At 34.1% G+C, this 24,026-nt stretch overlaps 3 protein-coding genes across 4 annotated transcripts; 2 read left to right on the top strand and 1 right to left on the bottom strand.

Annotated features, from left to right (window-relative positions):
- Positions 1–132: 132 nt before the first annotated feature.
- On the top strand, positions 133–7,192 carry LOC105138530 (uncharacterized). Of its 2 annotated transcripts, XM_011044633.1 has the most exons (4): positions 133–632; positions 1,201–1,411; positions 2,122–6,893; positions 7,024–7,192. In XM_011044633.1, exons 1-3 carry the CDS (start codon positions 462–464, stop codon positions 6,891–6,893), a joined length of 5,154 nt encoding a protein of 1,717 aa, XP_011042935.1. In that variant the 5' UTR covers positions 133–461; the 3' UTR covers positions 7,024–7,192. The 2 variants fall into 2 exon arrangements, with proteins under 2 accessions (XP_011042935.1, XP_011042933.1); XM_011044631.1 differs by having other exon boundaries at positions 2,122–7,192.
- A 6,135-nt stretch (positions 7,193–13,327) lies between these two features.
- On the bottom strand, positions 13,328–14,457 carry LOC105138596 (NAC transcription factor 25-like). The gene is made up of 3 exons (XM_011044724.1): positions 14,145–14,457; positions 13,742–14,040; positions 13,328–13,585 (listed from the first exon to the last, which is right to left on the bottom strand). Exons 1-3 carry the CDS (start codon positions 14,323–14,325, stop codon positions 13,328–13,330), a joined length of 738 nt encoding a protein of 245 aa, XP_011043026.1. The 5' UTR covers positions 14,326–14,457.
- A 7,989-nt stretch (positions 14,458–22,446) lies between these two features.
- Positions 22,447–23,711, top strand: LOC105138529 (mitochondrial import inner membrane translocase subunit TIM8). Its single transcript, XM_011044630.1, has 2 exons — positions 22,447–22,595; positions 23,309–23,711. The coding sequence occupies exons 1-2, from the start codon at positions 22,548–22,550 to the stop codon at positions 23,495–23,497; spliced, it is 237 nt and encodes a 78-aa protein (XP_011042932.1). The 5' UTR covers positions 22,447–22,547; the 3' UTR covers positions 23,498–23,711.
- The last annotated feature ends 315 nt before the right edge of the window (positions 23,712–24,026 follow it).

Below are 24,026 nucleotides of genomic sequence, written 5' to 3'. Positions count from 1 at the left end.
CCGCCTGTCTATTCGTATCCCTTTGTTTTCGGGTGTTTTTTTTTTTTTTTTTTTGTCACTCTCTCCCTCTCTCTGTTCTCTCTTTTTTCGTTTTGTTTTTAATTTTCTATACAAGTGTCCTTCCCCGCGAAGGAGTCTGTTTTTATAGTCTTCCTCTCATCACTTCGGTCACTACTACCACTACAAGCAAACTCCTCTATCATCTTGTTTCCTTTGAAAACCTCTACTTTCTTCCCTCTGTAACTCCTCAACTTCACTTCACCAGTCACTACTACAAGTCCTTTTAGTCATCCTTCAAAACCATGAAGGATTCTTTTTAGTCTTCCTCTCTTCACTTCACTAAGTCACTTCAACCACTACTAGCAAACCTCTCTTTCCTTTTGTTTCCTTCAAAACCTCCACCTTCTTCCCTCTGTGACTACTCACTTTTCGTTTTTTTCTTTCTGTTTTCAAGAGCAAACATGGAAGAGAAAATAAAAACTCCGAAAGAACACATAGAGCACATAAGAGAAACAACATTCTCAATTGGAAGAGAAAGGAACCCCTTGGCTCCCATGCTTGATCAGGCTGTCAAGTATCTCTCTGCTGAGCTCTACGCCAAAGATGTTCACTTTCTCATGGAGCTCATTCAGGTTTCTTTCTCCTTTCACTTCCTTTTTGTTTTTGTTTTTCTTCGTCTTATTATGTTTATGTTTTCGTTTTATGACACGGATATGTTTACTATATACGCTTCATGCTGTATTATTTCCTTTTCGCTGACCTTTTCTTCTTCTTCTTCTTCTTATTTTGTATCGGCTGATTGCTTTGCTAGTGATTAAAACGGGGAGTTGTAATTTTATATTGTTTTTCTGTTTTGTTGAATTGAGATGTTAAAGTCAAGCTGAGTCAATGGCTGGCCTTTTCTTCCTATTTTGGCTGTTACTTTTAGTGGGAAAAAATGGGTTCTTGTAATGAAGTCATCAAGCTTCCTAATTTCTTTGATCATTCAAGGTCTTTAACAGTTAAAATAAAGAAAATGTGATGAAGAAGGAATGAATTGCTGTCATCATGCTTTGTTGTACTTGATGGAAGTTTTTGCATTGAACCATATACTCACTTTCATGTTAGATTTTGGATCTTTTAACTGCGTCTTATACACTACACAGGCACACACACAGAGTTTAGTATCCATTGATTCCAAGGTGAACTTTTCTTGCACAGAATGCTGAAGATAATGAATACTTGGAGGGGGTGGATCCTTCACTTGAGTTTGTTATAACATCTCGTGATATAACAAACACCGGTGCACCTGCTACGTTGCTCATGTTCAATAATGAGAAGGGCTTTTCTGCCAAAAATATTGAGTCAATTTGCAGTGTTGGAAATTCCACTAAGAAAGGGAATCGAAAGCGCGGTTATATTGGGGAAAAAGGTAAAAATTGGCTCCTAGACGCATCACATGATGTTAGTTTTTCTCACTTGTGTTACTGGCTAGAGTCTTCTAGCTTCTGCTAGCTGGATCAAGAACCCTGATTGTGAAGGTGTTATCGTACATGCTTGTCTTGGTTTTCACTAAACTATTTGGTTGGGTTTTCGTTTTTGAGTCTATATTTGCTTCAATAACTAAAGGAAAAACTTGCAACCAGACAGATTAGAAACTGGTATTTTTTTCTGAGTTCTGAGAAACATCAAACCCCTGTAGTTTTGTCTGGAAACTCAATTAATTGAACCTGGAAAACGTGCCCGCGTAAACATTAAAATGCGGATGCATTGAACTAAGCACTACTCAAACGCACATATGTGTTGGGAAGTGACCTTATGCGTTCAAGAACCTAGCTCTGAAACAATCAGTTTACTTTAAAAAAAAATTAAGGTCAGAAAAAAGAATGAAAAGTTATGAACAGACAATTTTTTTCAATTGTGGAACACTGCATATATCAGAGTGGACAAATGGAGGCTCACGGAATGACCATAGGCTGGCTTGCATAAAGATACAAAATATGATAAATTATGATAAGAGTTTCACAGGCTTAGCAACTGTACCATACATTAAACCATAAAATGAGACTTGTTTAGCCTTTTAACAGCTCTTGTTTATCTTCAAATTCAATCTAATAAACCTTGTTATGGATTGATCTGCAGGGATTGGATTCAAGAGTGTGTTTCTTATAACTGCGCAGCCTTACATATTCAGCAATGGGTACCAGATACGATTCAATGAAAATCCCTGCTCACACTGCAATCTTGGATACATAGTTCCTGAGTGGGTTCATGAGAGTCCATCTCTGTCTGACATCAAACAAATTTATGGTTCCACTTGTATGCTTCCGACTACTACGTTGATTTTACCTCTGAAGCCTGATAAGGTGACAGCTGTGAAGCAGCAGCTGTCAAGTATTCATCCCGAAGTCCTGCTGTTCCTCTCAAAGATAAAGCGCCTTTCTGTCAGGGAAGATAATGAGGATCCAAGGCTCAACACTGTTAGTGCAATAGCTATTACGAAAGAGACTAATTTTATTACAAGGAAAAACATTGATGCCGAGTCCTACACGCTCCATCTGTCTGCGGAGGAGAATGGTGATGAATTTGCAAAAGGATGCAGCTACTACTTGTGGAAGCAGAAATTTCCTGTCAGGCAGGAAAACAGAGTCGACAGGAGAATGGAAGTGGAGGATTGGGTGATCACTTTGGCTTTTCCTAATGGAGAGCGCCTTCTTAGAGGAATGAAGTACTCTCCTGGAATCTATGCATTTCTTCCAACCGAGATGGTGAGCAACTTTCCCTTCATAATCCAAGCAGATTTTATTCTAGCATCATCAAGGGAAACAATACAGTGGGACAACATATGGAACCAAGGAATCCTTGATTGTGTTCCCTTTGCTTTTGTCAATGCATTAGTCTCATTAATCAAAACAGTAGATGATGCTCCAGTAACTAGTTTGCCTCCAATGTTCAAGTTCTTGCCAGTCTACAGCTCCCCCTTCGAAAAGTTGAATATAGTGAGGGAATCGATTAAATCAAAGCTGGCTGAAGAGGATATTGTTCCAAGTGAGTCATATACAGCGCAAAAGTTCTTTCATAAACCGCGCCAAGTTTGCCGATTAATGCCTGCTTTCTGGAACATACTGAACATGGCAAGGGAGCGAGGAGTGAGCTTGCACAATCTTTCATCCCACGGTTGCTATGTTCTGAATTTTTCTTTTGATAAACCAGAGTATGATCACATACTGGATTTCTTGGGGGTGGAACCGGTAAGCAGTAAGTGGTATGTAAAGTGCATCCAAGGTTCTAATATTGTAATGGGAGTCTCAGAGGAAACATACCTGGAGCTTCTTCACTTCCTTGCTGTTAATTGGCATTCCTTGTTTTACCACACAGACATGGGGAGCATTCCACTTATTAAATATGTGGGTGTTGATGGGAGCGTGTCTTTGTGCACCGTTAATGAATCTGCTCTGTGGCATGGTAAAACTCTGTGCCTTTCACGTCTGTCATCTCAAATCTCATGGTTGATTGATTGGAACAGGGAATTCCGATGCATGGCAAATCATTTTTTTATGCCAAGAAGTACTCAAGAAGCTGTCCGGTCATCACCTAGCAAAAATAAGGTGTTAGAATGGCTTGGAGATCCAGTTAAAGTTTCTGCTTTAAGCGTAAATGATTATGCAGTTCTCTACGGAAATCAAGTCAGTAGTGACCGGAAGCTTGTCATTGCCTATGCTCATTTCTTATATCATTCATTCTCCAATGACTATCTATCTGGCAGGGAAGTTGCCCCTTTATGTGATAAAATGCCACTTGTTGATAGCTATGGTAGTGTGATTAAAGCAAGGAATGGGGTTCTTGTCCCGGCTCCTGAAAGCAAATGGGTGCAATTGATTGGTTATAATCCTTGGAGGGGAGAAAGCTACGTTGAGTTAGGAGAAGACTACTTGCGTCCTGGATATTTTGCTGGCACAAGCACAGTGGGAAAGCAACTCTTGGAGTTCCTTAAAGCTTTTGTTAAAGCTTCCGATATTCCTCACATACCTCCCCCGAATGCTGGAATACCTACTGCGTCAACACCACTTACCAAACAAAATGCATTTCTGCTGCTGGACTGGATTCGTGAGCTGAAACGGAGTGGAATTTCCATTCCAGCAAGGTTCATGAATTGCATAAAGGAGGGTAGCTGGCTGAAAATTACTATGAATGGCTCTCCTGGTTACAAGCCACCATCAGAGTCATTCCTACTTGGTGCAGTTAACAGAAGCTCAAACTGGGGAGACATTTTGCAGAATGGATCCGTGCTTGTCGATATTCCCTTGATAGATCAAGGTTTTTATGGTCATAAAATTAACGAGTACAGAGAGGAGCTAATGACAGTCGGAGTCATGTTCGAGTATGGAGAGGCATGTGAATTTATCGGGAATCGTCTTATGTCTTTGGCAGCTTCATCTACCTTGACTAAAAGCAATGTGATTTCCATACTGAATTTCATCAGATTTTTGACGCTAAATCTTCTTCCTCCAGATAAATTCATTCTCAGAATTAAAGAAGGAAGGTGGCTAAAGACATGTAGGGGATACAGGTCTCCAGTTGGTTCTGTTCTATATGATCAGGAGTGGACAATTGCGAGGCAAATTAGTGACATCCCTTTTATTGATCAAGATTACTATGGCAAAGACATCCTTGCTTTCAAACCAGAACTCCAGTTGCTTGGCGTCGTAATTGGCTTCAGCGGAAGTTATCAATTGGTTGCCGATTACTTAAAATCGCCTTCATGTTTATCTTTTCTGACAATGGAGGCGTTTCTTCTGGTTTTGGATTGCATGCGTCATTCTAGTTCTGCTGGCAAGCTGGTTATGGCACTGAAAAGCACAAAATGCTTAAACACAACCTTGGGTTACAGATATCCTGATGACTGTTTCTTGTTTCATCCTGAATGGGGTTGCCTTCTAAATGTTTTTGGTGGTTTTCCATTGGTTGATAGTAATTTCTATGGAAGCAACATCATCTCTTACAAAAAGGAGTTGAAGGACCTGGGAGTAAGAGTAGACTTCGAGGACGCTGTTGAAGTGTTTGTTGATACTTTCAGGAAGCAGGCATCTTCCATGACAAGGGAAAGTGTATTTTCATTCATATCATGCTACAGAAAGCTGAAGGGAACTCCACAAAAATTTCCTTCAGACCTTAAGAAGTGCATCCGTGAGGAAAATTGGCTGCGGACCCGACTCGGTGATTATAGATCTCCAAGCAACTGTATCCTGTTTAGTCCTGAGTGGAAGTCAATTTATCCAATTTCTCGCCTTCCCTTTATTGATGACAGTGACAAATATTATGGGAATGACATTCATGAATATCAGAAAGAGCTGAAGAGTATGGGGGTCATTGTTGAATTTAAAGCTGGTGTGAAGTTTGTGGCTGCTGGTCTTCGTTTTCCTCAAAATCCATGCCACATAGCTCGTGTGAATGTGCTTTCATTGCTGGAATGCATCCGTGCTTTATTGCAAGAAAAGGACTACTCCTTTCCTGAAGTATTTCAGAAAAATATTTCTCAGGGATGGTTAAAGACCCATGCTGGTTTCAGGTCTCCGGGCAACTGCTGTTTTTTCAATTCCCAGTGGAGTTCATGCGTGAAGCCTACTGATGGACCATTCATTGATGAAGACTTTTATGGTTCTAACATCAAGTTGTATGGAAAAGAGCTCAGTGCAATAGGAGTTCATTTAGAGGTAGAAAAGGCGTGTTCATTGCTTGCCAGTCATCTTGATTCCCATTCTGAGTTTTGCACTATAGTTCGAGTATATGATTTCCTGAGACAACATGAGTGGAAGCCAGATGGTGATGTAAACAGAAAGATTTGGATTCCAGATGGACTGGAGAATGGAATGTGGGTTAACCCAGAAGAATGTGTTCTGCATGACAAAGATGGTCTCTTTGGTCTACAACTGAATGTATTGGAGAAACATTATGAGCCAGAATTACTTCCTTTCTTTTCCAGTTCATTCAAGGTTAGATCCAATCCTTCATTTGATGATTACTGTAAGCTTTGGAAGGTTTGGGAAAGTTTAGGACGCCCATTGACACATGCTGAGTGCTGTGCATTTTGGAAGTGTGTTATGACGCATATGAGCTCAAAGACAGAGAGAACTCTCGCCGATGACTTGGTAAAGCTACCTGTTGTTTTGGGCTCTGGTGAAATAATGTTGTTCAGGAAGGGTGATGTTTTTATTGCTGATGACCTTATACTGAAGGACCTTTTCGAAAGTTTTTCATCACGCCCAATATTTGTCTGGTGTCCCCAGCCAAACTTGCCTTCTTTACCTCGAAAGAGGTTGCTTGATGTATACAGGAAAATTGGGGTTCGCGCAATATCTGAGTCAGTGCAAAAGGAGGAATTATCATTGGCAGATGGTGTGGAATTTAGTCAGATGAATCCGAGGAATGCCATGATTGGAAAAGAGCTGGTGAGACTGATTCTTGGCTTTCTAGCAGATCCTTCTCTTGATATTGAAGCAACAGAAAGGCATGGAGCTGTCCAGTGCCTCTTGAACCTGAAGGTCCTGGAAACTATGGAGCCAATTGCTGTAAGTTATAGTGTATCGCTTTCTGATGGGAAAATTCTGAAGGTGAAGAACGAACGCAGTATGATTCGCTGGGATAAGGAGTGTTCAAAGTTTCTCACACAGAAGATGGATGAAGCTGGAGGCCAGAAAAATCTTATTGAATATGCAACCTTTTTTTCTGAAGTAATAGCTCGGGGGGTGCTATGGGATAAAGAAGATAAAATAAAAGCACTCTCCGAGCTGATCAGGTTGGCTTTCGTGCTGAATTTTGATGAACAAGCTGTTCAGTTCTTGATGAAATCCAATAATCTTCGAACTTTTCTGGAGGATGAGGAGTTCCTTGCTGCTGCCTTCCCTTCTGTTTAGGTATGTGTGAACCCATAATAGCTGCAAGTTTGCAGCCTTCTGTTTTTTTTTTATCCCCTTTCCTTCATTCAGCACCATTTATCTGTCTAATAGCGTTTTATTTTGTTAAAATATATGATGGTCTGAACAGATATGTACGGGAGATCAGGGTTATGCTGATTCAGTTAGTCTACTATCAAGTAAACTTTGGTTTGTGTGTTTTTCAGCTTTGTTCACTCTGCAGCTGCATGAGTGGTCAATTTGAAGTATAAAATGGTGTGTAATGAAATATTTTTCCGATTGCATGGGTGCCTTGCCTCTGTGATCGCTGAACTCATGCATGTTCTTGTGCCATTTAGATTTAATTTTTCTATTTGGGAGTTATGATTGTCTGTGGGTTCTTGTTCGCGCTAAGAATGTTATAAGATTGAGAAGTATGCAGGCCCAACCTTAACTGCAATGCAGTACAAAAGTGGAGTTTGATACCTCCATACATGATCGTGCTTATCAGCCGGCATCCGAATTCGTGCATATAATGAACACACTAAATAATAAAAATCACGCAATGAACATCCTAATTCAACAGCTCCTATCATGGAGCTTTGCTATTGATAATCGATTTAGCACTGCTCATGTGGTTTTGTGTGCCATATTGTAGACTTTTTTTTATTACATAAGCTATCCAAAGTTTCATTGTTTGTGGTATGTATATAAACTTCTTTATGCTTGATGTGAGCAAATGGTGTGTGCCAAACTGCCTATATATTGACAACTCGGATCTATCCATCATAACTCGAGTATTTGATGAGAATACAGTGGATTTGTCATGAGCATCCTGGATATCAAGATTCAAAAGGAACAGACGAATATATAAATTTTCTTTTCGGGCTCTTGGATTAGAAGATATAAAATTGCTTTCCAAACTTTGTACCGTGATTATTGACTCTAGGAATTCATGGTGACACTGCCAGGAGGATTTCGATAAAAATATTCTAGTGAACTTGGGAAAGTTTAATCATCCGAGGACAGAATATCTGCCCTTCAGACGTGGTGATCAGTTGCAATTGGATATTTTGGAGAAAACTATATATTATAATTACCATAGTCAACTTTTTAAGAAATACCCCCTAAAAGATTTTTCAGAAAGTTCACCGTCCTCCGAAATGAAACCAGTTACTGTAAAGGTATAGTTTGTGTCAATCTTTCAGGAGAAGAATTGAAATGCAAAAGTGAGCAAACAATATATTTTAGGATAGAGCAAGCTGTAGATTCCTCTTACGAAAATGGCAGGCATGGACAGTCATAGAACTTGATCTTGTTGAATTTCAGTCATATTTTGCCGAAGCAAAAACTTGGAGTGGCATTAGGATCAGATAGGTGCACCTTCTGAGCTGATCAAATTGGCTCACCTGCTGGGATTCATCAGGGGAACACTCGGGTGTTTGGTGAAGCCGTAGAATCTGCATATATTCATTGAGGATAAAAGATTCCACAAAACTCATCCAAATGCACTGCAGTTCTTTGGAACTTCGACATCATACGATGCTTCAATGGTCTTGATTCTGTTTCCATACAATGGCACTTTCAATTGAACATGATTGACATAATTATCAAATTTATTGAAATTTGTTTGCATCATTGGTAGATGGAGGAAGGAAAATGGTTTCTTTGACAAATTTCTCAAAAAAAAAAAAAACACAATACTTTACACCTATACAGTCATGGCTGACTAGTTGTTATGAAAACACTTGATGATCGAAGCAATTTCCTATCATTGCGAAGAACAGGATTGTGACTACAGAAGGCGAAAAGGAACACCCAAAAAAATCTTAGGGCTTCCTTCAATCTTCCTAGCATAATCGATCGACTTCTTATTGGCTAAGAAGACGAGCTTTATCATGGCCACCAGAGCAAGTGGGATAGTAGCATGATTTAACTTTAAGCAGATTCTTTCCCTTAGGAATGACCCTGAATCTTCGCCCTCTCTTTCCTTTCTTCTTTTCGATGGTCCCTGAGAGCTGAAGGAGAAAAACAAAGAAAATATAAGTTTTTTTACAATGTTATAAAACGTAAGTAATAAATCTTGATGGGCATGCTCATTTTTATGAATTCAGTTTCTGGTTTGCTTATCAGAGGAAGTTGTCCAGTACATTTGTATTTGTATTTCTGCATGAGTTGTTCACTTAATTATTGTGTAAAGATGAGTACGAAACCAGATTTCTGCTCAATAGCTTTTCATAATGGTCATTTTGAAAAAGATAGAGAGAGGCTCAAGGATTTTCTTTAGAGCTGATAAGAACCATATATACCTCATTAGAATTCACTGATTCAATGACCTCGCTGCTGTCCTGATCACTTGATGATTTTTTGTCTGTGTCATCATCCTTATCTGCAAGATTACAGCCACCATTCATGGTGAGTAAGCTTGTAGTGACTTTAATTGGTTTGATAGTTTTCAATCGTGTGTAGTTTGTCAAAATATATAAGAGCTGAATGCTATTACAGATAAATTACCTTCGTCATCTGTATTAGTCGATGATTCAATAAAATATACTCTGAAACTCGGCGATCCTGGACATATGCAACTTTCATCCATGCTTCTGAGTTCATCTTCTACTTCCGAATCCTGTTCATTCTTGTCTCCACACATTTTTATTCCATTCACATTTTTCATGGCTGTGTCCATTGCCTCCAAGGTCCTGTCCTCTCCATCTTCTCCATGTTTGCTATCTTGTTTGTCGCTCGTTTCATTATTATACGGTACTGCTGATGCCAAGCCTTGAGACCCTGCCACTGGTGTTTCTACCTCCTTCATTTGTGTGCTTGTTTCATTTGAGATCATATTTAGAGAGCCTGCAGGCAATGTTGCTTGTTCACATTGTTTGTTGAATTCTGGTTTTAATTCCACAGCCTTGGCAATCTTAACATTTTCAATCGTTGTTTCATCACATTCTGGGGCCGGTGCCACCTTTACATCATCCTCTTGTGAGGATACACTCCTGCGATCATTATCTCTTGGAAAGTGATGATGACTAGAGCTATCACCATCGGAAACGCCATCTTTAAGCAGTTCTTTCTTAGAATGGTTGGGTGAATCTTTCACAATACGTGCATTTTTCTGTCTTTTCATCTCCTCATACCTCTTCCAGAGAAGGGGCCGAAGTTTGGCTGGCAACACATCAGCTCTATTGTCAGGCCTTGATCCACCACACCCCATTGGAGAACCAAGTGTACGTTTTTGTTTCTGTCACACTTGGGAGATAGAGAATCGAATGAATTGTGCATGGAGTGGGCGAAGAGATATGTAAGATAATTTTGACGTGAGATTTTAGGATTTATTACATTCGGATAGGTCCGTACAGACTGTTTTCACAGTTGTCCATGGCCATTTATGGGAAATTAGAGGATTTCAGGCATCGTTACATCCATTTATAGGAAATCATGTTCTATTGGTGAGCCTTTACTTTTTATATCAATTGAAAGAGTCAAGTTTGAGCCTCCCTACAGCTATGAAAAAAAAAAAAAAACTCTGCTGTAGATGGCATGTGGAAGGATATGTATGCTACTGCTTTTACCTCCTTGTTTTAGGCCCTTGGGGCGCTCTGACAGGATTCTTACAATTGCTAAAACTAGTCATGCTCCTGAATAACTGGAAAATGCCTCAACAGCTCAAATGTTCTCCGCAGGTTAAGAATATTGGGACCCTGAATTTAACACCACCCTAATTTTGGAACACGAAAATAGTTGTCTTCAGCTATGATCTGAATCTTGTTACGTAACAAATATTATCGAAGCAGTATTCTTTCAAAAATTAACTCCTGAATTTTTTCATGTAGACCAGCTAGCCCTATCGATGATGCTGATATGTACGGCATCTCACTCACTCCGAGCCTTCTAAAGTCCATGCTGCGCACCCTGAAGTGTGTGAGTTTTTGAGGATGGTGTCATTATCAAAATCAATTTGACCCAATCTTGTTCTACAAATTTTCAATGGCTTTGAACAAAAATAAAAAAAAAAAAGATGGCAACGAAGTTACGTATGCATGTATGGATTTGACTATTTAGTTGAGTATATGATATATCTAAAAGGGAATTTATACTCTAATATTATATTTATAAGCTAGAAGAAAAGATCTAGCCAATGAGAATATATAATTGCATCAAACTAGAGGCTATTAATTTAAATTTTAATCATTGAACCAGATTTAAATTTTTATATATAATTCAACAAGCAATTTTTTAATACAAAATAATTCATCCGTATATAAAATTATTGAATTTCTTAGAATTAGTTGTAGAAGTTATTGCTTGAATTGATTTTATTATTTTCCAAAGTTTTTTCAGCTTTATTGTTTTATTTCAGATTTAAAAAAAAATTATGCTGATTATTAGTTGTTTCATACTAGATATAGAGTTTTTTTTTCATGTATTTAAGAGTCCTGCGAATCTACGAGAAGACAACTACTATTTTATTTATTTTTTTAAGAATAAAGCAATGAATTTAAAATTTTAAAGTTGAAATTTGTATTTTTCCTTGCCCATCAAATCTTGCGTGTTGTTTTTGTTCATGAAGCTTTTGCCTGCGTCATATGTTCCATATGCACCGTCAGGCTTCAAGTACTTCACTTGCCACGTGGAAGAACAGCGTAGATGGATTAACTTCGGACAAAGTAGCAGACAAAGTACAAGAAAAACCTATCCAGCAGAGGAATCTAAGATCACTAGAAACGAAGAACTAGGGCTTAGCCTTAAGAAGATTCATGACGTGTGGAGGAGGGCATCTCCACCCATGCATGATATTGCTATAATTTATTTACTCTGAGGAACCTGATTCAATACTCGACTCTAGCTTAACTCAGAAATGAAGGTGGTTGGTTTTGGCGTGGTTTAGTTTTTATAAAAAAATAATAAAATTAAAAATGTATTAAAAAACTGAAATTAAATTATAATTAGTTTAAATTGGTTAGTTGAAATTGGTTTAGCTTAATTTTTAAGTTTAGTTTAATTTTGGCTTGATTTTATTGATTTTGGTTCAGTTTGACTTGATTTTTTTTGTATGATTTGGTTTTTTTATAAAATTGAACCGAACAAACCGATTTTTTTATTTTAATTTTTTTAATTAGTTTTTTTTATTTAATTTTTATAATTTTTTAATTTAATTAGTTTTTTGATTTTTTTCTCACTCCTGCCAGAAATATAAATAAAGGGATTAATTAAAAGTTTTAGCCTGAATTATGCTTGTCCGACTCATGAGTATCAATTCCTCTGCAGATATATAGGAATTTAACTTTCCAGAATTTCGGATGGGGAATTATATATTGAAGGTGAACACCATGTGCTGATATTCTTGCTATTATATATAAGATTCGAATTTGTACAAGAAGTTTTCCTCAAGTATTGCCTTTCGGTCCTTCGTTTTCTAAAATGTTACTCTTGTTCCATCTGGTTTAAATGCTGTTGCATTTTAGTACATTCATATCAGCTAGGGTAAAACTGGCCCGACTGGAGAGTACTGGTTTTAATTCAAATTAAATCTGGATACATCAAACCAAATATTTGCTGAACATTTTGTCCTCTTTGGAAATTTTTTTGTCTTTTTAATTATATCAACAGTTAAAGTGTTAATAAAATCTTGGAAGCAGTATATATCTGATATTTTTTTAATTTTTATAAGAGAGGCTTGAGCTTGAGATTCTCTAAATGAGAGATATTGATGTGGAATCTCTATCAAACATGTCTTCTAGATCAGATTGATAAGTCTAAATTAAAAAATAATAATCTGAACGAGTCTATTAAACTTTATAATAAAAACATGTATAATTTTTAAAATAATTATTGAATTTGATTAAGATTTTACAAGGAGCTCATTTCCCTATGAAGTAGGAAAGGTCATTTCCATGCTTAAATTAGGTTTAAAAGTTGATTTTTTTATTTTTCTTATTATTTGTTTTTAATTTTTCTTGTTATTTTTTTATTCCTTTCCCTTCTAGCTAAGGTCTATTTAGTATATACTATTTAAATAATTTTGTATATTATTGGCATTATATTTTTTTGACATTCAAGAATCAAGTCAGAGAGAAATTCTTTCTTTAATTTTATAATATATAAAACCCGATTTTTTCTTTTTCCTGTGTGCTAAGTAAGATATGGATGGTTGTCTTCCGTCATATTTGCTGGCACAGAAAAATCGTCGTCTATTTTTTTTTTTTCAGAGAAAAATGCGCACAGTATTTTCTCCGCATTTTGAGTCTGCAAATTAAAACAAACAATATCCATTCTACTAATGTACCTTCCAAGAAATTGTTACATAATTTTCTTCTATATATATATATATATATATATATATATATATATATATATATATATATATATATATATATATGTAATAATATATCCATTTACCTTAGTGGACAAACAGAAGACAGGACATCTGAGGACATAAAAAAGCTAGTCATTCAAAAGAAATTGCGGCTACTGCTTTGCTCATGGTCTTGTTCATTTGAAGAGATGCCAGCAAGACTACTAGAGCTCGAACATGCAGACGAGACAGAATCAAAAACAATCTCGTCTCTCCCCATAAAATCAAGGAGTATTGGCTGAGTTCCCCCAACCTTGTCATTTGTACGAGTTTCAATTGTCTCAGTTGTTGCTGTGCCTTTGTTTTTCAGGAATATTCGGCATACAACCCATTTGTCCATTTGAAAAGACGAATTCTGCTGTGGACATCAAGCTTAATGTTATTCGGCGAATAGAAAGAGGAAAGTGATCGACATTCCTTACTCAGAAACTTTATAAAATATGAAAATATTTTGCTGGCATGAGCAGAGAAAACTATTTACTGTTGCTTAAAATATGCAATGGTAACTTGCCTGGGCTGAGTTTTCTGTCTGTGGAAAATTGCTATCTGTAGTTTCTACTCCTAAATTAACAAGGCGATATTCATGCATGACCCAGTCAGTTCTGGATCCATGTGGAGCCTTCCCTCTGTAAAAAACAAGTGTCTTTTTCATCCCTACAACATGGTTATTCTTCCAGCTTGAAGAAACTATTTGTTTGTCTAAGCCAGTTGCTTTCCAATAACCTGACGAACTAGCTCTGTTGACCCTGTTTCCATTTGGATACTTGGCCTCCTTGTTGCTGAAGAAGTATCTTTCTTGCTCCATGTCACCTATAACACATGCATGATTACTTCTTTTAACTTTCAGTGCAGGCAGGATTTTTACAGGAAAAATATTGAATATTAATGCAACACTATTAGAGCAGTAGACTAACCTGGCAGTTCCCAGGGATCATACTTGCAGACATTGACCTCAGGAATGACTGAAGCAGGCAATGGCCATGAAAGGATTTTGCGTTTAAGGTACTGAAAGACAAGCTCTTCTTCAGTTGGCTGGAAGCGAAAACCAGGAGGCAATCCGCTCATTCCATCTCTTACAAAGTTGAACGTTTCCATACGAAAACCTCTCTTGAAAGGAAATTGGCCTATGGCAACTAAAACAAGGTAAGGGTAAAGCAACCAAAGGCAGCTGTTTGCAATGCACTAGAGGTAATCGGGTTGGGTGTGTTGGAGGAGAAAAGAGAGGGCTCTTTATAGTAATCTTGATGTTGAGGCATGTCTAAAGGCAACAATGTTTTTTTATGGCACACTTTAGAACAAGAAAGGATGCAGTTTGACAAAAGGCTATTAAACAAATAATTTTTTTTAAAAAAAAAAAGAAGAAAGAAAAGCAGGACAAAGAGATTGTTGCTCAAATTAGGTTTGTTCATGATCTTCAGATAAATCTCACGGTAAAACTTCTTCCTTAAAAGTTACGACCAATAGAAGAAGAAATAATTTTTTTAAGGGTAGGACTTGGTGGTAAATGGATTTGTTTCATAACATGGGATTCGAAAGTAAGAAAATTATTCACTAGCTATTTATAATTACAATCCTGATCAGCTTGAGCATCATTTGAAAATGCGGTGTAAATAATATTTTTTAAAAATTTAATTTTTTTTATATTTTGAATTGTTTTCATAAATTGATATTAAAAATATTTTTTTAAAAATAAAAAAATATCATTTCAATACATTTTGGTATAAAAATATTTTAAAAAATAATTGTAATTACATTCTTAAATAAACTTTTAATATCCTGAGTATACCTTCATTAATCAAGTTCAATTTCAAACGTTGGGGGAGAAAAAAAGATGAAGTCCTTCATAACTAGAACGAGCAAATTTAAATATTTCCAATATTCAGCCATAATTAAATCCCTCCTTTTTTTAAGATTGTGAATAATAAATTAATAGTACTCGCACCTGCTTCTTCTATCGTCTTTTTTTTTTCTCAATAAAAAGAATTTAGGGGTTACACTATATATATATATATATATAGATGTTATTTTGCAAGCCTATTTTTAGCTAAATAAATTGAAAATAGAAGTTTTTTAATTTAACCACTAAATTGCCTTTGCCTTTTTTTTGCTTTTACTGAAATACGAAGCGTCTAATATTCTTAATTAGGACACAAGTACTGTTAAACACGTGCAAGTAAACAAAAAGCATTTTGTCGATGGACATTAATATATGTACACGTAGGATTGAATTAAGATGAGGCACATGCAGTATATAAATACTAGTCACGTAACCGTGCGATGCAGTGAATTAATTTTTTTTTATAAAAAATATAAAAAAATTAAAATTTAAAAATATTAAATCTTTCTGTAAAGTTTTATCTAAAAATTTTAGGTGTGACTATAATATCTGACCCAAAAATAATATTATAATAATAATAATAATAATAAACTTGCATAACCCAATAGATCTCGCTCTAATACCATACTCAATAACCTTGGATGTAAATCTGGTTGCAAGGTCATGTTATAAAAGTATGATAATTAAATAAATTAATTGAATAGAAAAAAACCAATAGAAAAAAAAATTAATGAAGAAAAAGAAAAAAATCTTAATTAACTGGGTTAACCCGTCAAATCTTGGATTTATGCCGTGAAAATTTAATAACTAAATAGAAAAAAAAATTGATGGGTTAACCCAAAATTAACCGGGCTAACTTGTCAAACCAGGTTACCTGTCAAACCCGAGATCCATGTCATGAAAGTCTGATAACTAAATAGAAAAAAAAAATTAAACATTAACAACCTAAACTAAATGAAAAAATTAATTAAAAATAAAAAAAAAAAAAAAACAAACAAAAAGACATAAGCCTGTTAATAATGAGAAAAAAGAAAAAAAATCTGAATCAACTAAGTTAACCTATCAAATCAGGTTAACCCGTCAAATCTGGGATACGCGTCATAGAAATTTGATAACTAAACAGAAAAAAAAATCAAATAAGTCAAACAAAAAAAAATTAACAAACTAAACTAAACAAAAAAAATTGATTAAAAAGGAAAAAAAATCAGGTTAACACGTCAAACCCGAGATCTGTGTCGTTAAAGTATGATAACTAAATAAATTTTTTTTCACATGAACAAACTAAATTAAACAAAAAAATTCATTAAAAGAAATAGAAAAAAAAAGTGAACATTAACAACATAAACTAAACAAAAAACAATTAATTAAAAAAACAAAAATAAACAAAATACATAAGTATATTACCAATGAGAAAAAAGAAAAAAAATCTGAATCGACTAAGTTAACCCGTCAAATCAGGTTCACCTGTCAAACCTGAGATTCATGTTAAGAAAGTTTGCTAACTAAATAGAAAAAAAAAATCAATGGGTCAAACGAAAAAAATTGATTAAAAAGGGAAAAAAAATTCAGGTTAACTCGTCAAACTTGAGATCCGTGTAATAAAAATATGATAACTAAATAAAAAAATTTCACATTAATAAACTAAATTTAACAAAACAAATTCATAAAAAAAACACAAAAAAAAGCAAAAAAAAACCCATATGCAAAACAAAAAAAAAACAAAAACAAAAATGAAAAAAAAAGAGAAAAAGTCAAGTGTTTCACCATGCACAGTGTGTATAGTGATACATTATATGTAAAAAACAGAAGAAAAAAAAGCGAGAAAAAAAAACTACTGCTACAGTAAAAAACCCACGCGTTTTAAAGTTAATTAAAAAACAAAAACAAACAAAAGATATGAGCATATTATCAATGAGAAAAAAGAAAAAAAAATCTGAATTAACTGAGTTAACTCGTCAAATCAGGTTCATCTGTCAAACTTAAGATTCACATCATGAAAATTTACTAACTAAATAGGAAAAAAAAATCAATGGGTCAAGCAAAAAAATTGATTAAAAAAAAAATCAAGTTAACTCATCAAACTTGAGATTCGTATAATAAAAATATGATAATTAAATAAAAAAAATTCACATTAACAAACTAAATTAACAAAAAAATTCATCAAAAGAAAAAAACACAAACAAAGCAAAAAAAAAAACTCATAAGCAAAAGAAAAACGAAAACGTAAAAAAAAAAAAAGAAAAAGTCAAGTGTTTACTGTGTACAGTGAAACACTATATGTAAAAAACAGAAGAAACAAAAGAAAAAAAAAACTACTGCTATAGTGAAAACCCACGCGTTTTAGAGTATTCCATAATATAGGGTACTATTTGCTAGGTTGGTCCTTTTTCGTAATTATTGTATCTTCAAAATTCAGAAGGTTTTTCATTTTGGGACAGACACCTCCTCGCATGAATGAAGTCATATGATGTGATATTTACTTATTTTATATACGAAAGTTAAACACAGGAAATTAAAAAAAAAAAAAAAGGTAGTGAACAAAAGACTTTGCTTCTTGCTTTGCATGAAGGGGCGGAGCGAGAAAAAAAATTAAAGGGTTTAAATTAAAAAAATTAAAATTTCAGTTATTTTTACTAAAATTATAAATATTTACGAGAAAAAAACTGAAAAAAATATTTTCTTGCGGTAGCCGGATCCCTGGGAGCCCCCTGCCTCCGCCACTGTTTGCATGTACATCTCTGCTTGAAATTCGATAATTTCAAAGAAGCTCTGGGCATTTTGTGTTGCACCCGATGAACGCAGCAAAGAGATATAACAAAGGTAAAGATACTTATGAGATCAAAATAGCAAGAAAACTTAATCTTGATTGATGTATAACTTGATTTAATAATATCTTTAACTATCAAACAAAATAAAATCTTGATTTTTTTTCTCTGGGAAAATATAATTATCGATGTAAGCTAACGTGTAAAGAAATGATATACAGTCCTTTCATGCAAGCAACGTGTAGGGGGGAAAGGCAGGCAGTGGCTATGGACAAGGTGATAATAGGCCTTATTCTTTAACGGGACCATTCAAGTTTTTTGAACAGGGAAAATAGCATGGACCAAATAATTGGTATCTTTCCTGCCATTGCACCACTACAGACACCATGCCAAGGCAAATTATCATTAATTAACTTCTCAAAGTAAATTGCAAAGCTACAAAACGATTTCTTACCCGTTTCCTTTTCTTTGTATTGCTTCTACTTTTTTTCTTGTAGCTAGTGGCTCTGGATTTTAAGACTTAAAGCACTTTTTTTTCCTTTTTCTTATATATATATATATATATAAGAAAAAAGAAAAAAAAGTGCTTTAAGGAACCTCAATGCTAAAGAGCCTCCAGTCTTCACTTTCCAGAGTGGTAGACATCAATTCTTATTAATTATAAGATGTTTTAACGAGCCCACATGGCTTCTTTTTTCTTTTCTTACGTGTATTTGCTCAATTTGTTAGGGGAATTAATGTTTTTTTTTGTTGAATATTTCAACAAAAAAATAAAAATGAAAGGATAGCAAAGACGATACTTGAAACAAAGACATGGCGTTCCTCCTCCCTATTTTGCAAGAGAGATGAATGTCCATGAATTGTTGAGAGATTTTAATGAGTTGGGTTTGGAAGAAAACCAATAAAAATCTTGTTATTATAAAATTAAAATAGTGTTTGTTTTCGTAGTTAAATCATGTTTTTTTTTTAAGATTAAAGTTTGTTTATTTTAAATTAATATTTTTAATGGTTATAATATATTGATATTAAAAAATATTTTAAAAAATAACAACTCTAAAAAGCGGACAAATCACTCATATTCTCGTCAAGAACTATCTAAAGCAAAATCCTTTAAAAGGATATAAAGTCAATGAAGGAGATCGTTTCATAAATAAGTAGGACATGAGAAATGGTACTTTCCTTCACTGCGAAGATGTTGCCTTTTTCTCTCCTCCATGTATTGTTGATTGAGAATTAGAGATCCTTCACCCAGGAAAGAGCTACTTAGGTTGTGTACTTTGTTGCTAGCCATTGCTTTAGACAACAATACCAAAAGACGTACATTTTTGTGACCCTTTGAGTCTGCAATCCTTTCATGTTTATATTATTTATACGTCAAGCATTGCTTCCCCCAGTCTTTTATTCTTCCTGCACAACCTCGATGAGTGGGTTTAGCAATTTCTTTTCATCATTGTTTCTTTCTACTGGTGGGAGTTATACAATGTCGAAGATGTTATAAATCTACTAAAAATAATAATAAAAATAATTATAATTAAGAAGTATTATCATGATTAGAAATTATTTATATATAATGAAGATAATAATGATCTCTCATCATATTTATACAAGAGATTATTACTGATATTAAAGATAATTATAATAAATTATTATTATATCTATACAAGAAATTACCAATACTAAAAATAATTATGATTAAGAATTATTATCATAATTAAAGATTATTGATACTAAAGATAATTGTGATCTCTAATCATATTTGCACAAGATATTATTGATACCGAAGATAATTGCATAATCATATTTGTAATGGACATTTTAGAAATTAAATATATATATATATATCTTATTATTTATTGCATCCTTAATTATAACATTTTTGAATAAAAAAATATGATATATATATAAGACCATGATATATGTAATATAATTAATTATGCAAGTAAATACAATTTTGTAATTCTTCTTTCACACATTTCTCTCTCTTTATTCCTTTATCATGCAAGCTATGTTAGTAACCGCACTATATGTTTCTTTTCTTTGAGTTTTATGATAAAGATGATTTTCAAATTATTTTGCATGTCAATTTAACCTTGCTTCCCCTTGATGCATGATGTTTCAAAATCCTGGTTGTTAAGGAATATAGTTATTTTAGTAATTAAATAATATGTTTAATAAAATATTCTTGCTATTTAATTTATTTTTTTATAATTAAAAAAGGTGATGGTTCGATGTCGAAAAAACAAGATTATTTATTCTTGTTTTGTTATGTAATGAATGTTTTGTTAGAGAAAGTTATGTTATGTTTATATATATTGAAAATTGAAAAATTATGAACTTTTTATATAAGTAGTTTAGGGTTTGTTTATACCTCATGAATCATATTATTTTAGTTGAATGAGAAGCATGAAAAGCCATTTTACCTTTGTACTATCAATAAGAAACAAATATATCTTACACATATATTAATGAATGATAAATATCATTATACAAACATTACTAAGAGATAAATATTACTAACACAAATATTAATAAAAAAAATATTTTTTATAGATTTATTAATATAAGATGAAAATGTGTTGGGTAAAGGGAAACTCTTATACATCTAGGGGTGTAAATGGAGTGCAAACTTTCTAAGTAAATCCTTCGCATTACATGTAATAAGTTAAATAGTATACAACTCATCAATGATAAAATAAGATGCTTATAATCTTTTGATATTTTGTACACATATTAAAAAGCTTAGATCATTCAAAAAAATCTCAGGAGGTCAAGCATTGAGTCCATGCCACAAGCTTGGACTTGAACAATACCCAAGACTAGGCTCAAGTCACATGTCAAGGTCCAAGGATGCCAAGATATAAGCTCAGGTGCCCCGCCTGGCACCTTAGCCTTAGTGCGCGTCTTTAACCTATAATATGCTAGGTTGTGCACTTGGACTCAAGCCACGAACCTGGGTTTAGACTTGCTTTGGAATTCCTCTAGAGTCTATATTGTCATTAACTAGGATTGGACAAACAAAAGATTGTTCGAAAAAAATACTGATAAATCTTTATCAATCTCCCTTCATATTTCTTTGATCAAATTCATTGGGATAGCAGACATAGATTCTTGGAGATTAATATATTTGGGAGTATAGTTGTAGTTGCTTTTTAAAGTACTTTTTAAAATTATTTTTTTATTTTTTAAAAATTATTTTTTATATTAAAACAATAAAATAATCTAAAAATACTAAAAAAATATTAATTTGAAACAAAAAATAAATAAATTTAATTTTTTTCAAAAATATTTTTGAAACATAAAAATAAACATGCCAAATTTCAATGTTTGGATCTTGGAAATTTAAGAACACAATTAATTGGATTTTTGGGTAAAACCGAGTAACTTGTAATTAGATGATGGCTTTGATTGGGAAAATGGTTTGTTGGAGACTTAATCAATAATGGTGTAGTAGTTAGTGGGGACATTTGTCCCTTACCCTAACATCATATAGTTAACTTCGAATTTTAATTTTCTCGGGAATATTATTAGAGGATTTCGGGTGAAAAGTCGAACCCCGTTGTATAAAACAACTATGTATGAGATCAGAAAGAGCATAGCTTCTTTTACCATTTTTTGGTCAGTATGTTGACAATCATGCATGCAACCTCCCTTTATCGAGATTCAATTGCCAATTTACTAATTGCTTGATTGTCGAAAAAGGCAATGCTTAATGCAGAAGAAAATTTTGTTTATCTGTGATCTTGCTGCAGCTAGCACACTTTTCGTTCCATGAATGTGCAGCCCACTTTATCGACTTGGTTGCTTCTTGGGCTATACAAATGGTTAATTTATAGCTTGCTTTTTTTCATAAATATAAGCTTTGAATAATCAGAAAATTGGATCCATGTTATGAGCAACGAGAAAAGTTAAACACTTGCTTAATCCTATTGCGCAAGTCTAATGGTCAAAATCCCATGAAATCTCTGCTCTCCATATATATTCCCACCTTTTTATCACAACGGATTCATTACACCTATGAATTAAGACTAATCTCATTCACATACGTGGCCTTATTCATGTAAAAGTCTCCCCATACAACCTTGGTTTATTATGCCAAAAATAATAATTATAGGGATACCTAGCCTGCAATATAAATTACAATTATTATTAATTCTTTTCTATTTTAGGAATTATAAATATCTTGGGATTAATTTTCACATTTGATAAAACTTTAATTAAAACCTATAAATTTTATGGAACTTAGCATCAACACATATTTAAGATATTGTTTACTTGCTATCTCAAAATGATCAAAGAAACGAAGACAGTGAAGATTATTATCTCAAGCATTTAAAACATGTTTCTTCTGTAAATAAAAATTTACTCTAGAATTATTATAAAAATTAATTATTTTTATATTTTATTTTAAATAATAATAATAATACATATACTTAAAAAAAATTAGTAAGGAAAAACGAAGTTTTAGATCTTTTGGTTATAAATGGATAGCATGAGTTTCGAAAAACTCGCTACAAGAAAAGTGTAGTTTGGCAGTCCATTGGACCCAAACCCCAGAAACATTTTTTAAATTCTTGCTATCTTTTTTTATTTATTTTTTTTAGCAAAGAGCAACCCTAGCTTAGGGTTTTTGAACGAAGCGGTCGTCAAGTTAGAAGCAAGCAGGGTTTTAGGCAAGCTACGTACCTAGAAAGAAAAATCAAAGAAGCAACTGAAAAATGGATCCTTCAGCACTTAATTCACCTGAACTGGAACGATTTCTCACTGTACGTATAGATTCCCTCTTGCCCTTCTCACAACTTCCTAACTTCACATTCTTGAGTTTTATGTTTTGAAAGATTTACACTTGGTGTTTCTATTTTCTTGGTAAGAATATGGTTTAGTTTTTTTTAATCATTGAAGGTCTCATCTTTTTGGTCATTATTATTAGTTCATTGGTTAGTTGTCTGGTTATCATAATTTTACCTTAAATCTTTGTTGTGTATTTAGCTGCCTTTGCTGAAAGACTCAAACTTGATCGGAGGTTTGATAATTTGGGTGATGGGGTTAGTGGGAAATTTTCTGCTAAGGATTGTTTGCTGATTTGATGAGTAAAGTTAATTTTTTGAAAGTAAATTACTGGTTTATTATTTTAGATGATATTCTTATCTACTTTCCTAGTATAGTACTGCATGTTGGTTCTTGTTTCTTTTTTAGGGAAGGTGCTGTTGTGGTTTAAATGATTTGATTTGCTTTGTAAAGTCCTCAGAACTATCACTTGGCTATCATGGATTTAATTGAATAGGTAATTATACTATTTTATGTGTAATCATTGCATATTTGCTTAGAGTGGAGAAAATTTGAGGGGACTGTTGCCTTGTAATTTGAGTATCTTAAGGCAGTAATGAATCGGGGGTGGTCGTTATTTTCTGCTGGAACTTCGATATTTTACAATTATGCATGTGATTCTCATTTGGAATGATTTTTTTTAATTTTTCAGGAAGAGAAGGAAAGAGCTATGGTTAATGAGATGGTGGCAAAGCTTACAAGTGCATCCTGGGACAAATGCATCATGAGTACACCCGGGAGCAAATTAAGCTCAAGTGAATCATCTTGCCTCTCTAACTGTGCTCGAAGTTATATGGATATGAGTCTCATCATTATGAAGCGCTTCCAGTCCATGAACTAACTTCGTGGAGAATTGGCCTCCTGTATTGGTTTGCAAGATGCAGCTGTGCTTTAGCTTCTGTAATTGTTTACTTACACTAGCTGTAGCCTTCCTCATATCAAATAAGAACAGTGTGCTTTGATAATATTTATGACTTTTGATTTGTAAATTGCATTGAATTCGTGAGCAATGATAGCTCCTTCAAATACAGGTAGTAAATCATTTACCATAAGAATTCATGCGGCCAAGAATGGAAACTGTTGTGAACTTCTGAAAGTTGTTTAGTATGTTCTTACAAGTGAAGCCAGCCCCTAACGTGCAAGTTCAGTCTGTATCATGAGGTCAGGTGTTTATCTCAAATGGTTTAAAGAGCCAATGGTGGCAAATCTTAGAAACCTTAACAAACACTTTGATGTGGCTGAGTTGGCCAGGCACCTCTTCTACGTTCCAAACAGAAGGCCCCGATGACAAGAGCTCCTGCTCAATCTTTCCCTTCCAAAATCTAGCAAAACAAGACGGTCATTACAACAGCCGTGCAGGGATTGATCGA

Source organism: Populus euphratica, unplaced genomic scaffold (genome assembly GCF_000495115.2).
Source record: "Populus euphratica unplaced genomic scaffold, PopEup_1.0 scaffold79.1, whole genome shotgun sequence".
Classification (NCBI taxonomy): Eukaryota; Viridiplantae; Streptophyta; class Magnoliopsida; order Malpighiales; family Salicaceae; genus Populus; species Populus euphratica.
The sequence above is the reverse complement of the archived record's forward strand: the minus strand, read 5'-3'. Positions and strand labels throughout refer to the sequence as shown.

Bases quoted from the DNA above. Each gene is read 5' to 3' on its own strand.
- LOC105138530 (XM_011044633.1), top strand. From the start codon at position 462: ATGGAAGAGAAAATAAAAACTCCGAAAGAACACATAGAGCACATAAGA. The intron at 633-1,200 runs GTTTCTTTCTCC...TTTCTTGCACAG, and splicing joins TTCTCATGGAGCTCATTCAG to AATGCTGAAGATAATGAATA. The intron at 1,412-2,121 runs GTAAAAATTGGC...ATTGATCTGCAG, and splicing joins CGGTTATATTGGGGAAAAAG to GGATTGGATTCAAGAGTGTG.
- LOC105138596 (XM_011044724.1), bottom strand. From the start codon at position 14,325: ATGGAAACGTTCAACTTTGTAAGAGATGGAATGAGCGGATTGCCTCCT. The intron at 14,041-14,144 runs GTTAGTCTACTG...CATGTGTTATAG, and splicing joins TGATCCCTGGGAACTGCCAG to GTGACATGGAGCAAGAAAGA. The intron at 13,586-13,741 runs GCAAGTTACCAT...TGTCCACAGCAG, and splicing joins AGACAGAAAACTCAGCCCAG to AATTCGTCTTTTCAAATGGA.
- LOC105138529 (XM_011044630.1), top strand. From the start codon at position 22,548: ATGGATCCTTCAGCACTTAATTCACCTGAACTGGAACGATTTCTCACT. The intron at 22,596-23,308 runs GTACGTATAGAT...TTAATTTTTCAG, and splicing joins AACTGGAACGATTTCTCACT to GAAGAGAAGGAAAGAGCTAT.